This window comes from Mus musculus, chromosome 19 (genome assembly GCF_000001635.26).
Source record: "Mus musculus strain C57BL/6J chromosome 19, GRCm38.p6 C57BL/6J".
In the NCBI taxonomy this organism is placed as follows: Eukaryota; Metazoa; Chordata; class Mammalia; order Rodentia; family Muridae; genus Mus; species Mus musculus.
This window is the reverse complement of record NC_000085.6, coordinates 40,712,347-40,726,284: the sequence shown is the minus strand read 5'-3', so window position 1 is coordinate 40,726,284 and position 13,938 is coordinate 40,712,347. Positions and strand designations below refer to the sequence as shown.

The 13,938-nt window shown below is 45.9% G+C and overlaps 1 protein-coding gene across 6 annotated transcripts in view; it reads right to left on the bottom strand.

Moving 5' to 3' along the window:
* The window catches only part of Entpd1 (ectonucleoside triphosphate diphosphohydrolase 1), a 129,237-nt gene that overhangs the window by 15,318 nt on the left and 99,981 nt on the right, over nucleotides 1-13,938 (bottom strand). For all 6 annotated transcript variants that reach the window (NM_001304721.1, XM_006526619.4, NM_009848.4 and 3 more), the window contains 4 exons: nucleotides 5,711-5,828; nucleotides 3,048-3,198; nucleotides 1,201-1,360; nucleotides 27-263 (listed from right to left, as the gene is read on the bottom strand). In NM_001304721.1, the coding sequence (NP_001291650.1) occupies nucleotides 27-263; nucleotides 1,201-1,360; nucleotides 3,048-3,198; nucleotides 5,711-5,828 (666 nt within the window). The remainder of the gene's footprint in view (nucleotides 1-26; nucleotides 264-1,200; nucleotides 1,361-3,047; nucleotides 3,199-5,710; nucleotides 5,829-13,938) is intronic.

Below are 13,938 nucleotides of genomic sequence, written 5' to 3'. Positions count from 1 at the left end.
GCACAACTGAATTCAGTTGCACTTGCCTGAATGTCCTTGGCCAGTTTCTGCCAGAGAGCCTGATCCTTCCCATAGCACAGGAAGCTGTGTGTGTACACAGTATAGTCCTCGCCATAGAGACGGAATTGCAGAGAGTTTTCTGGGGACTCTATAGTGCTGTTTTGGGGCACGAAGGTGATCTGTGTGGAGGCTCCGCCGAGATCCAAAGCGCCAAAGGTTTCCTGTTTCTGACTGTCTGAGATGAGGCTTAGCCAACTCTGTTCCTGAAAGAAAAGACAGTGCTAGAAGTCTCTGGACATCCTACTTGCCAAGATGGAGATCCAGGGACAGAGAGTTGCTCAAAGTCTACTGTGGGTTCCCAAATCAGTATCAACAACCAGCAAGAGGGCTTTGAAGACACAGCTCTGAGAATAGCAGAGCAGAGGCCAAGAACATTATGGTTCTCAAACAAGAACAAATCCCCACTCAGCCACCAGCTAAGAGACCTGGGCCAGAAAAGATTCTATTTTTAAGCATCATCATGGGCAATAATGTGCCACCCGAGGCTGTTCTGAGGAAAGAGTCACACCACGGGGAGACTGCTAAGCACTCCTCACTTAGCAAATACAATTTCATTTTGCTTTGCTTTAAACCTAGTCATACTATGTTGTTCAGGCTGGACTCCAACTTGCAACTCTCCTGCCTCAGCCTCACTAATGTCTCTGCCCAGTTAGTCTTAATTTTAATCAGATTAAAATGAGACTAAGTGAAATGTATCTGGGAGCTGGAGAGAACTCGGTGGTTAAGAGTATATACTGCCCGTGCAGGGGACTGGAATTTGATTCCTAACATTGGGAGGCTCACAGCTGCATATAACTCCAGTTCCAGGAGGTCTGACGGCCTCTTCTGACCTCTGGAGACACTCTTGTACACAGGCACACTCACACAGATGCACACACATACACATAATTTGTTAAAATAAATTCTTTAAAGTAGATTTTCTTTTCCCCTGTCTCCCTGAGATGAAGACATGGCTTTGATATTCTCCAGTAATAAGACTAAGGTAAATATTCCTCTAGCGATGGCTACAAATGTAGACGTATCTTCATCCATCCATTCATTTATCTATCCATCATTCACTTTGCTAAAGACCCAAATATTGCCCAAGATAATAATGGCAGTGACCCTCTTGGAACCACCTCCGAAGTGTGAGGTCTTTACCTGAGTGAATCTGCCCAGCAGATAGTTAATAGTAATCCACCCATAGGCACCTTCCTCTTGTCCAGTGATGATCTTGGCACCCTGGAAGTCAAAGGGGTAGCTCTTAAGGCTTGTTGACACTGCAGCCAGGACCTCGTCTGCCGATTGTTCGCTTTCCATTCTACACAAAAGAAGAGGTGATGTTATCTTTTGAGGTTTTTGTTTGCCTGTTGGGTTTGGTTTTTTGTTTTTTTTTTGTTTTTTTTTTTTGCTTTGGCTTTTGTGCTCTTTTTGTTTGTTTGTTTGTTTGCCCTGTCTTCATAGTTACATCTACCCATTTCAGTCAGAGAACCTGACCTGACACACCAGACTGGAAGACAAGAGGACCTTCTGTATAGGTTCCGTCTTTCCAAGTGCAAGTCCTCCATTTATTAAGTAGAAGTATCTTTTTAAAGTACCAGTTTGGCTTTTGTTCCCTGGTGGAGGTAGCTTGGCGGTATCTGGCCATACTGAGAGCTGGGGTGTGAGATTTTAGCCATCACTGTGGCCCCTGCTTCTTTCCACCTTAGACTCTGAGGAAGGTCATTTAGCACTGTAGAAATGAGTACCACATGTTCCTCTGAAGTCAGCCTGGGAAAAAAATCTTTCTCATATGATCACTCAGGTCTTGGGTCTCTTTGAAACGTCAAGACATGAAGGGAGTCTCAGGGTTATTATATTAAGATGGGATGTGACTATTCTAAGACCCAGTCTGAAACCTGGAGAGGCTCTGAGTGAAATGAAGTGGCAGCTGGGGTCTCTCATACAAACAGTTCCCTAGCCTTCCTGTTCCAGTCCACCCTCCAGAATCGATAACCGCGTTGCATCCTTACACGACTTCTCATTTCTCCAACCTTCCTGACAGGATCCACGAGGCATTTCCTGGTCTAGACCCTGCCATCTGTGGCCCTAGCTCTGCCACTTCCCAGCCTCGCGGCTTCTTAACATTTCTAAACTGCAGCTTCTCTCTCTGGTTAATTTATATCTTCACTTCATGGTGACCCTCATGACTAAGCAGTGTGTTTCTTAAGTAGTTAGCACCTCGCTGAGACACGAGCTTCTATTATTTTACTCCCCCCGCCCCCCGCCGCACCCTGCACCCCCATCTCCTTTCTATTTCACAATCCTGACTCTGCCCTGGCTTCTCATTTCCCCACCTTTGCACATCCACTAGAACACAAACTCCGCAATGCTGGGAGCTCTGTTCTGTTTGATACTTTAGCCCCAGCACCTAAGACCATCCGTGGCACATAACAGTGTTAAATGATGTCTAACTGAATGACGCTGTACTTCTGCCAGTGCCACCCTTCCCCCGACTCCCGCCCCTCCTCTGCTCATGCAGCCATGATGTGGCAGGCCATCCCGCCCACCTTCCATCCTGAGCAATCCCACGCGCTCCCTCGGCAGCTGTGCACACTCCTCTGCTAATCAACAGATCACCCTAGATCCAATGTACACAATGCACACAGATATTAATGGGGATGGGGGTGGGGGATCAGCCGAGCTTTGTTAGCTGAGGTTGTCTTGGGACATTGGTGGGTCTTCTTTCACCTTCTTCTTCCCATATATTAGTTGATTCTATCTTCAGCCCCAAATTTTGGAGTGTGTGAACTCCCAAAATCTTTCTCTCTAATACTCTGCCCCCTTTGATTTCCCCAAGGGAGACAGGCAGGCTCTTTTAGATACTTGAAACTTGCATTATAAAAACTTAATAAAACTTATTTCCCAGAACAGGACTTGGCGTGTGAGGTAGCTACAAGTCCCATAATGTCAGGCATCTCAGCACCGCCTCCAGCTCCTAGCATGCTGGTCCCAGCATATCACTCTACCTAAGCAAGCGCATGCCTGCTGTGGCTCCCAGGTAGACAGGAGTCTGGTGATGCTTGGATGTTGGTATCAGTTCGGTGGACAGTTCCATGCATTCGGCCAGGTACGCACCGATTTCATCTGTTTTCTGAGCATATTTTGAGATTCCAGGACCTGAGGGAAGATACAGTCGGTGAAAACCTTTAAAAGAAAAAGTGTGGAGCGTCTACCTTGACCATATTTTTTAAAAGTGTTTGCTAGGAAAATGGGAGGAAACGCTTCTTGGCATGGCGTACATTGGGTTATATTTCTTAGCGGGGAGAGCGGCTGCAGTCAGAAGCACCTAGTGGATGGGCGTGGCACCCTTTTGGGTGTGTCTGTGAGGCTGTTTGCAGAGAGGTTTACCTGGGGAGTTAGGATGTGGACTGCAAAGCTCCTGTTGCCATGGTTTCCCCACCATGATGGACATGTCTCCCTTAGAAGCAAGGGCCAATATAAGCCCTATTTCCCTTAAGTTTCTCTCTCAAGTATTTCATTAAAGTCTTGGAAAAAAAGTAGCTAACACATGTATATGTAGTATTGTATTTTTTAAATCTTGTAATTTTAAAATTTTGCTGGTAAAACCTGGTGTTCATTGATTTGGCCACAAGGTGGTGCCATTTCACATCCTCTGGCACTAATGCAGCTCTTACAGTGGGTTCTCTGTTGGCCTCTTTTGAATGATCCTTTCCACAGAGCTGTAATTAACAACATTAGTTCCTAGAGGGCCTAGGTAAAGATGGCATTTAGTGGAAAGTACCCAACACGCTGGCTTTTCCTGAAAAGACAGAGTGTGTCATTAACTAGTTATGTCATAGAGTATGCCCTAACATTTATGGGGTTTCTTCCTTTGTTAGAATAAACAGAAACAGAGTCTGCAGACCCTGAGTCTTTTCTGCTCTGGTACCCCTGCCTCCCTACTAAGACTGTTATTTCAATTTTAGAGCAAACTAACGGTTGTTATGGAGAGGACTGGAGCCAAGACTCCTACCCTGAGGTGAATTCGACTGCTTCCTACCAAGAGTTTGCTTTCAAGGTGATTATTCAAACGGGCTTTTTAAACGCCTGTTTGTGTAACATAATGAGAAGCCCCAAGCTCTGTTAGTGGCTTGCTTCTGATTCAGGAAATCTGACCTCAGCGTTCTGCTAACTCTGTATGTGTGGGTTCAAACACATGCATTCATGAGATGATCCTCAGAAGAAAGAACCTTCATGAGCACCGCCTCGGTCGTAGCAAGGCCTCAGTACTGGCACACCAGGGTCCAGGGAGAGTGGCTTTCTCTTTCTAACCCTGCCCAGTTCCTTGGCAAATTACAAAGGTCAGTGGAAGCTATTCGCCATCAGATTAAAAGTCACGTCTCTCCTGAGATCTAGACGACCTGTTTGAAAAAAAAAGCCAGTGTGTTCTTGGCTCAAAAGGCCAGCAGAGACAAAGCTCACAGGGGCGCGTGGCGGAGAGCAAGTCAGGGTAGCTGAGCTATCAGCCATCCTCCAGGTGTGATGTTAAAAGTGACTTTGGCTGGGACGGGGTATGGGGGAGATTATCAGCAGTGCTTCTGTGGGAGCCTGTAGTGTGGCTAGGGGCCTGGACCACCATCTGGACTCTCGAAACTTACAGGGTCCTCCAGGCTTCAGCTTCCTTCCCTGGAAAATGAGATTTAAATGACACCCCCCCGCCCCCCCCCCGCCCCCCTCCCCACCCTAAAAGTCTGTGATCTACTCTTCTCTGCCTCTGAAGAGAACAAAAGCTTTTGAGGTTTTCCTCCAGGTTGCAGTCTGAGCCGAAAATAGAAAATAAGAAGAGAGGTCGAGCATCCCACCAGAAGCACCAGGGAACTTGGTAGAAATGTAAAGCCCCAGGCTCCCACCCAGACCTGTTGACTTGGGATCTCTGGCTGTAGGCGGCCCTATGTCTGTGTGCTAAGAGCTCCCACCAACCCCCACCCCAGGTAGTGCTAGGCCATTTCAAGTCTGAGAACCACGGCTGAGATGTGGATATGTCAGCCAGATCCATCAGTCCCCAACTTAAGTAACTTTAAACACGTGGCATGAGCTGTCTTATCTCGCAGCCCTTGTTTTTAGGACAGAGCTGCTGCTGCTCACCTACCAGATCATGAGAGTGAAAAATGTGTGCTGAGTTCATGATACATTGCTGTAAGCATGATACAAGTATACACAGACATGCCCTATTGACGAGGGCTACTATTGCTCAGTTCATGTGTGTGTGTGTGTGTGTGTGTGTGTGTGTGTTTTGCTGAGAACCTAACCTAGAACATCATGAATATTAAGCCTGTACAATACCATTGAGTGACACCTTCAGCTATTTTTAAATTTGCCTATTTTTCAAGAATTGATCTCAACATTATTGTTACTACTGGCAGTAGTAATAAGGACTGACCACAGGGCCTCATGCATGTGAGGCATATGCTACAACCGCTGAGCTACATCTGTGTCTTGTTTAAAGCGGAGTCTTACTAGGTGGTCCAGGCTGGCCTGAACATTGATGATCCACCTGCTTTCCAGCCTGTGCTACTAGGCCTGGCTCAGTGTCATTTTACAGTGATAATAAAATACCAACGGCAGATCCTCACGCCTCTCACATTCCTGTGGCCCGCTCTTCCCGTTCCGTGCCCCGCCCCCGTCTTACCTTTCACTTGGCATTCCTCTAACTGCTGCACCACCCCTGTGTCATTCTCCTTCTCGGCCGGCCACTTGTAGATGTACAGGTTGGTGTGAGATGACCCCGCATCCAACACAATCCCATACTGAGGGCAAATCAAATGTAAAACACTTATTAGCACGACACCACACTTCTCCATATTTAGCTTGCAAAGGAAGTAGACAGAGGTGGGAATTTTCAAACCATAAAGAGAAAATTCTCTCTCTAAGCTAAGTGGAACATTTGGTGCTGAGAACTAGAGCGACCACCCCCAGTGCCAAGGGTTATCAGTGCATCACTCTAGATAAGGCTGCACCTTAGAAACATCCGGGCCTTACCCGGGGCGGGCCTGAGCCGTGGGGCTATTTAGGAAATGCTCAGTTATTCTAGTGTGAAGCTGGGATCAATCCCACAGGCTGAAGCAGTGGAGACTATGAAAGAAACAGAAAACCATGGCTTCTCACACTTGTCCACACCCTGGTATCAGCTGAGAGCTACAGAGGCTGAGCCCCACCCCCACTCCACCCCCACCCCACCCCCACCCCGTCCCACCTCAGACGCTGGTTTAGAGTGGTCTGCTCACCAGCAGCATCATGAGATCCTGTAGGATCCTAATGCGCAGACAAGCCTGGCAACCACTGGGCTAGCCCACAGAGGCTGCAGAGATGTGATAAATGTATGCAACTGATTTGGGTTCAGTGACTGTGGAATTCTATTTTAAAGAGAGAAAGGCTTGCTTTTTTTAATTCAGGAAACTGTAAAGCTGTATTTGGCATATTTTAAGACAGATGCACTTGGTGTCTGCAGCTCTTTAAAGGGAGGAGGGGGCTGCAGGAGTTGAGGAAATCGGGGATCCGGGAACACAGGGGGGCAGCTTAAGCAGCAAAGGCCTCTGAGCCCCGGCACACATGTGAGAAGCTGGGCGTGGTGCTGTGCCTGCAATCCCGACAGTGCGAGGCCTCGGGTGCGGCTGAGGCTCACTGGTCAGCTAGCCTGTCCTGATCAGCAGGGCCCAGGCCCCAGGGAGGGCTCCATTTCAAAGAATAAGGTGGATGGTGCCTGTGGAGGAATGTCACCTGAGGTTGCCTTCTGATCTCCACATGCATGTGCACAAATGTGCAGGCATGTCCATATATACATGTGTACCTGAAGCACAGAAGATGAGAAGAAAAAGCAGCATAAATATGAACTAGGTGGTTAGAGGGAAAAAGGGCGGGACCAAAGGCACCACATTGGGTATCGTGAGTGAGTTGATGATGCACCAAGCGGGGATGGATCGTGTGAAGTGTTTTAGACGTGAATTACTTTATTTGAACTCAGAACAATGCCAAGAAGCAGAGGCTATTTTTAATCCTTTTTATATAGATGAGAAATACCAGAAGGTAGTTAATAAATCTAGTCTGATTTAGCCTCAGAATCAAGACCTTGTCTGTGGAACATGGAACAAGGGCTGAGCACAAAGCCAGGCATCGTGGAGATCCCTTCTAAAGACATCTGTAAGGACGACTCTGGCACTGTGTACAGACATGAGGATGCAAGGACGACTCTGGCACAGTGTACAGACGTGAGGACAAGCCCCAGTGTACTTCTGCACAGTGCACACCCACCCGACACTAGACAAATCAAATACAGAACACTTGTGGGCCCAGGAGGCTTCTTGGTGCTCCTTTAGTCATTTTCCCCAAGAAGCAATCTCTGCTTTGACATTTGTCACCAAAGATGACGTTTGTCTGTTTTGAGCTGTAGCAAAGGGACATCGTATAGCATAGCCACTAGGTGTAATGTCACTGTGTTTTCATTCATTCTAATGTTGACAGACATTTGGACTATTTATAATCGAGACTATTACAGATATAGCTGCTTTAAACATTCATGAGATTTCGCTTTTATGGAATAAAAACTTTATTTTTTTTCTTTTTCTTTTTTTCTTTTAAAGCTATTTCTCCCATGGAGTAGACTGTCAAATGCCTATATTGGTCAATTAATATTCACAAAATTGGGGATAAATCTGATATTGATTAGTGATGCCTTCCACGGGCTCTATCAGGATAACATGACAGCACATGTGGTTTGATTAGTGATGCCTTCCATGGGCTCTATCAGGATAATATGACAGCACATGTGGTTTGATTTTACATAAGTGTAAGCGGTGTCCTGTGAGTACGGATGTTCACATGCATGTGGTCACATGTAAGTAAGTGCACGTGGAGGCCTGGGGCTGACACCAGGAGTCTCCCTCAAGTACCTTGTTCACTGAGGCAGGGTTGCCAACACAGTTAGTCTGGGTCTGTCTAGTCAGTTTGCTACTGGGGTCTCCTATCTCCACCTTCTGAATGGTGGGCTTACAGACATGCTGCTGTGGCCTCCAGCAGGTATGTGCTCTGGGAATCAGAACTCTGGTCCTCACACTCACCTAGCAAGTGCTGTATCAGAGCCACCTCTCCAGCCCTTGAACATTCGTTCTCTAATCATCTCTAGTGAGAAAGCGAGACAAAGCAAAGTAGAGCAGCGGTGCCCTTGGGCCTGTGCAGTTCAAAATGGGGCCTTCCACTTGAAAAAAAAAGACTATATTTGTAATATGTATTTATATTATATAAGTTCACATTGTCTCATCTATTAATACCTAAGAGCTTACAGGTAGAAAAGACAAGAGTGAGAATTTAAGAGACCTCCCTGGCCACTAGGTATAGCCAAAGGCAGAGCCTCTTAGGTACCTAAAGTCATTCCGTTTCACTAGGAGGCAGCCCTGTACAGACCTCCTGAGGATCCTTGATGTTCCAATAACTCCTCAGTGTTCTCTGTGTCCTTATGCACAGTGCAGGTATTGGAGGGGGATCTCTTTAGTAATTAGTTTCATGTGCTCAAAAAGAAAAGGATATATATATATATACATGCAGAGTACACACATATATATTATATATCATGATATATATGCATATATATGGATATATATATATGCTGAGTACACACATATATATTATATATCATGATATATATGCATATATGTGTGTGTATGTATATATACATATATATATATACATACACATATACATATATATGCTGAGTACAATCAAGAAGCAAAGAGGGCAGCCTCTCTGAATCATGGGAATCCAGGAACTGCCTTAGGTGATCACAGTGGTTGGGGAGGGATTGCTGGTTGGGGTCCAGGGCCTTGAGACCCCAGGGAAACCTCCCAGGGTGTGAGTAAAGGCTCTTGTGTTACACAGTGAAATTTTCCACTGTCCCCTAGCAGAGCCCCTGAGTTCTTTCTACCAGAAAATGTTGCAGCCACAATGGCTCATGATAGAAGCTAGAGAGACTGCAGCAAGCAGCCTTTATCTGGAATCAGGACGGCCCGTTCTTTCTATTTTTGTTAACATGGAGGACTCCTCTCCAGGAGAGCCAACAGGCTGCCCTTGCTTCTGTTGGCCTGCTTCTCTAGGGCCCTACACAGCGAGGCAGTGGAGAGATGAAAACATTATCACATTTGTTTGGAAGTATTTGAGATGGTGGTACGGGACATTCCAGCCCGTGCACCGTGCTGGAGGGCTAACCTGTGAACCATGCCTGCTGAGGGCTGCTTTGTGCTGCCTCCTAACTTGTCTCATAGAACAAACAGTTGACATTTTGAGAACAGCTAAAGCTGGACAGTCCATGTGCTTAGTCTACACACTTGAGGGGGTTGCCTCTTGTGGTTTCAGTGTCCCCAAGGATTGCGACAGCCCCCAGCTTGTGCTCTGCCCACCACCACAGCATTCCGCAGAGCATGTTCCAGGACACAAGGGGCCACAGGACCTCAGCAAATGTACATTGCCAGAAGTTTGAGGAATGTCCCTTCCTCCTCCTTCCTGCACTCACCATCCCATTAGCTGATGGCTTTAGGGAAATCTGACCATGGGAAGAAACAATGTTTTCCTGTAGCACATAGGTAAAGCATTTCTAAAAATCTAAATATACGGCTAAGTAATGCCTTTCATATTAAAGAAAAAATAAGATTCCGATGGCAAGGAAGGAATATGTGTATTATTATTATTATTTATTATTTCAATAGTATTTTCTATTTTAAGAGTACTAGAATCTATTCAATATCACCTAGAAAATGAAAGGGAAGCTGAACAATGATGGTACACGCCTTTAATCCCAGCACTCGGGAGGCAGAGGCAGGTGGATTTCTGAGTTCAAGGCCAGCCTGGTCTACAGAGTGAGTTCCAGGGCAGCCAGGGCTACACAGAGAAACCCTGTCTCAGAAAGAAGAAAAGAAAAAGAAAAAGAAAGAAAGAAAATGAAGGGGAAAGACATTTAAAATTCCATCTAGGAAGGGGCAAAGTGTCCACACTTTGGTCTTCATTCTTCTTGAGTTTCATGCATTTAGCAAATTGTATCTTATATCTTGGGTATTCTAAGTTTGGAGCTGAGACGAAAGGATGGGCTATCTAGAGACTGCCATATCCGGGAATCCATCCCATAATCAGCTTCCAAACGCTGACACCATTGCATACACTAGCAAGATTTTGCTGAAAGGACCCAGATATGGCTGTCTCTTGTGAGACTATGCCGGGGCCTGGCAAACACAGAAGTGGATGCTCACAGTCAGCTATTGGATGGAGCACAGGGCCCCCAATGGAGGAGCTAGAGAAAGTACCCAAGGAGCTAAAGGGGTCTGCAACCCTATAGGTGGAACAACAATATGAACTAACCAGTACCCCGGAGCTCCTGTCTCTAGCTGCATATGTATCAGAAGATGGCCTAGTCGGCCATCACTGGAAAGAGAGGCCCATTGGTCAGGCAAACTTTATATGCCTCAGTGCAGGGGAATGCCAGGGCCAAGAAGTGGGAGTGGGTGCGTGGGGGAGTGGGTGGGGGAGCGTGTGGGGGACTTTTGGGATAGCATTGGAAATGTAAATGAAATAAATACCCAATTAAAAAAAATAAATAAAAATTCCATCTAGATGTTCTTACTAACACTTTTATCACCAAATCTTCACTTCCTTCCAATCTTTTTGAGTGTGCATTTTCCACAGAGGAGTGAGTGATCTTTCTGTACAAACCACCATGCTCTATGCCACCTACAGTCCCATAATCTAAAGCAGTGAGCCTGGGGCTGGGTTATACACCCCACCCTAAACAACACAACCAGACGCTTTGGCTTAATGCTTTCCTCTCCAATACGAACATGTTTGGAACTGAGTCCCATGTGGGTACGCCGGGAGGTGGGGCCTCATGGGAGTGTTCAGGACATGGGGATGCTACTTTCATGAGTAAATTAATGACCCAATGAAGTGGGCTTTGGGGAGGTGCCTGCCCTTTTTCTAACCCTCTAATGTACTGCCCATACGAGGAATGGTGTCCCCCGGCCACAGTGCAGCATCCAGGATGTCAGTTTGGAAACAGAAATTAGGTCCTTGCTAGACTTGAAGTACACTTATAAGAAATTCATGGACCTTGAGCTTCCCAGTCTCCAGAAGAGAAAGTACTGGAGAAAGTAAATATCCCATCTTTACAAATTATGCTTTAGTGGCAGTCTGTTATAGCAGTCCAAAAGGGACAATGACTCTAACTACCGGGGAAACCTCACAGGGCCCCTTTAGAAAAACTGCATCTTTAAACCCCCACCCCTTTAAAGTGCTCGTAGTTTTAACAGTAACTTAAGCAGCCCTGTGGGTCTGGCTCAGGGAGCCTGGGCTTATAAACAAAGCTTATCTTTTACAATGTGTTTCTAATACCCTATAAACAGGCGCCGCCAGCCACAAAGATGCCAGTGGAGACGATAAACATCCAGAAACTATTTATTCTTCTTTATTTTTCCTTTAGTTAGAATCACTAGGTCCTGAATATAAACTCTTATTTTGTTGTTCTTAATCCTATGGTAAAATATGCATGACGCAAGATGTATTGTGTGAACCATTTTAAAGTGGACCATCTAGTAGTTATTAATTACATCCACACTGCTGTAGAACCGGGATCACTATCCATCTCCACGGGCCACTTTTCAAAATGGAAAATGTTAAACTACAGTAAAGTAAAAATAACAACAGATGCTTTTCAAGCTCGTTTATGTGTGCAAGCCAAAGCAAATTCTTTCAATTTCTCCATAAAAAGAGAATCAAAAATGCTAATTCCAGAGGATCATTTTAGTCTGCTTTGGAAAAGCAGATTTGGGAAAGGCCACCACCCTTCAGCAGCCGAGAGGAATCCTGTAGTGTTGGCTCAGAAACCATGGGGAAAGTAGCATCCCCATGTCCTGAACACTCCCATGAGGCCCCACCTCCCGGCGTACCCACATGGGACTCAGTTCCAAACATGTTCGTATTGGAGAGGAAACATGCTACGGGCGAAGGGGCTTCCATGGAGTGTATCCGCTGTAAAGAGATGTTGACAGTGGCCCACTGCACTCAGCTTCTGCTGTGTGACATTCTCTGACAAGCCACTGCTTGTTCTTCTCCATTTAATCCCAACCCACCATCAAGTAGGTGTTATTACTATCTCCACTTGACCTGTAGGGAACTCAGGTTTGGAGGAAGGAATTGACTTGCTTACGCTCACTGTTTCTGTAATTGAAATGAAAGCACCCTGCCTATTTCCACAGTAGGGGCATTCTGAAAGCAAGCCTGCTGTCTGGTATAGGGTCAGCTTGCATGTCAAAATGTGGAATGTCCATGCTAAAAGTCATATCAACAACCAGCATCCACTTATGAGCAGGGAGTTAAGGAGTGGTGGACAGAGTAAAAACTCAAAGCACCACCGAGACCCATGGAGACAAAAGCACTTTTCCAAGGACAACATTAGACATCACTACTGCCTGTCCATCACTACTGCATGTCCATCACTACTGCTTGTCCATCACTACTGCCTGTCCATCACTACTGCCTGTCCATCACTATTGCCTGTCCATCACTACTGCCTGTCCACTCCACCAAAGCCTTTGTCTTCAGAAGCATGGACCGCTCATCTAAAAGTGACCACCTAGTACTGATAGTCATTCTCCGACCTCCGCGGCAAGAGAATGCCTTAGGATAGCTGTTGAAGATAGATTCTTGAGCCTTCATTCTGAACATTCACACTGAGGGTAAACAGGATGTCTAGAGGGTCCTGGGCTGGTCGTCTGCCTCCTACACTGACAAGCCTGTGTCCAAGAAGGGCGCAGTCCTTTCTGTTGAGATCCTGTTTGCTTTGCTGAGTCAGCGCATGCCTATATAGCATCCGCTCTCAGGTTGGGCCAGGCTGGCTGCAAGCTAACACTTGCACTGTGATCATCTCCCGCCCCCCTCCCCCCGCCCCCCCCCCCCCGCGGAAATGCATACACTTTCCCAGTGCTGCTCACTGGTACATCTCCAGACCCTCAGAGTAAATGTTCAATGGCTACCTATTAAATGAATGAGTACATAAAATATATGCAAAGACAAGCGAATCCCAGTCCCTGTCTTCCATCTGTTTAGAACTGAATATCCAAGTAAGTGTGCGAGCACGATAAAGTGCTCTCCCTGTGGTATGCCAGATGTGCTCCAGGCATGGAGCCACCACCTCCTCAGCAAGACTGAACCCAAACCATGGCAAGCAGAAATAAAACAATGCTAGCTCATCTTCATAAAACAAAGAGTCCGTGTACAAATAGTTGAATGGGGGCTGTCTTTTCTAAGGTCATTTGAGAAGAGAATACAATCCTCTGCAGGCCTGTGGGTTCTCCATTCATGGAGAATGGCAGAACCAAATATGGCAGATGGCAGAGCAAAATATGCAAATGGAGAGTGAATACATTTCCTAAAATCTATTCATGTGAAACCTGTACAATTTCTTCTTGCCACTGCTCCCTAAACAGTAAGTACAGCATGGCAACTATTTGCATAGACTTTATATTACACTGGGCTTCATGGGGAATCTAGAGATGGTTTAAAACATACAGGAATTATATCTCAGAGCCTGAAATAGGTTATATGGAAATGGTACCCTTTGGGTACCATAAAAGGCTTGACTAGCCAGCCACAGATTTGGATATTCAAGGTGGGTGTCCTAGAACCAATCCCCCAAAGATTCTAGAGGCCAACTGTGCTTCCTACCAATAAACTTAGCAACATATACATAAACATAGTCTAGAAGGCTGTGGTGAGTCACACACAATAGAAATGGTCCTGCTCTTGTTTCTTATTTTAGATTTTATAATACATTGTCTTGTACACCATATTCATTCAGCTAAAGTTTGAACCATTTCAGAGATGTCT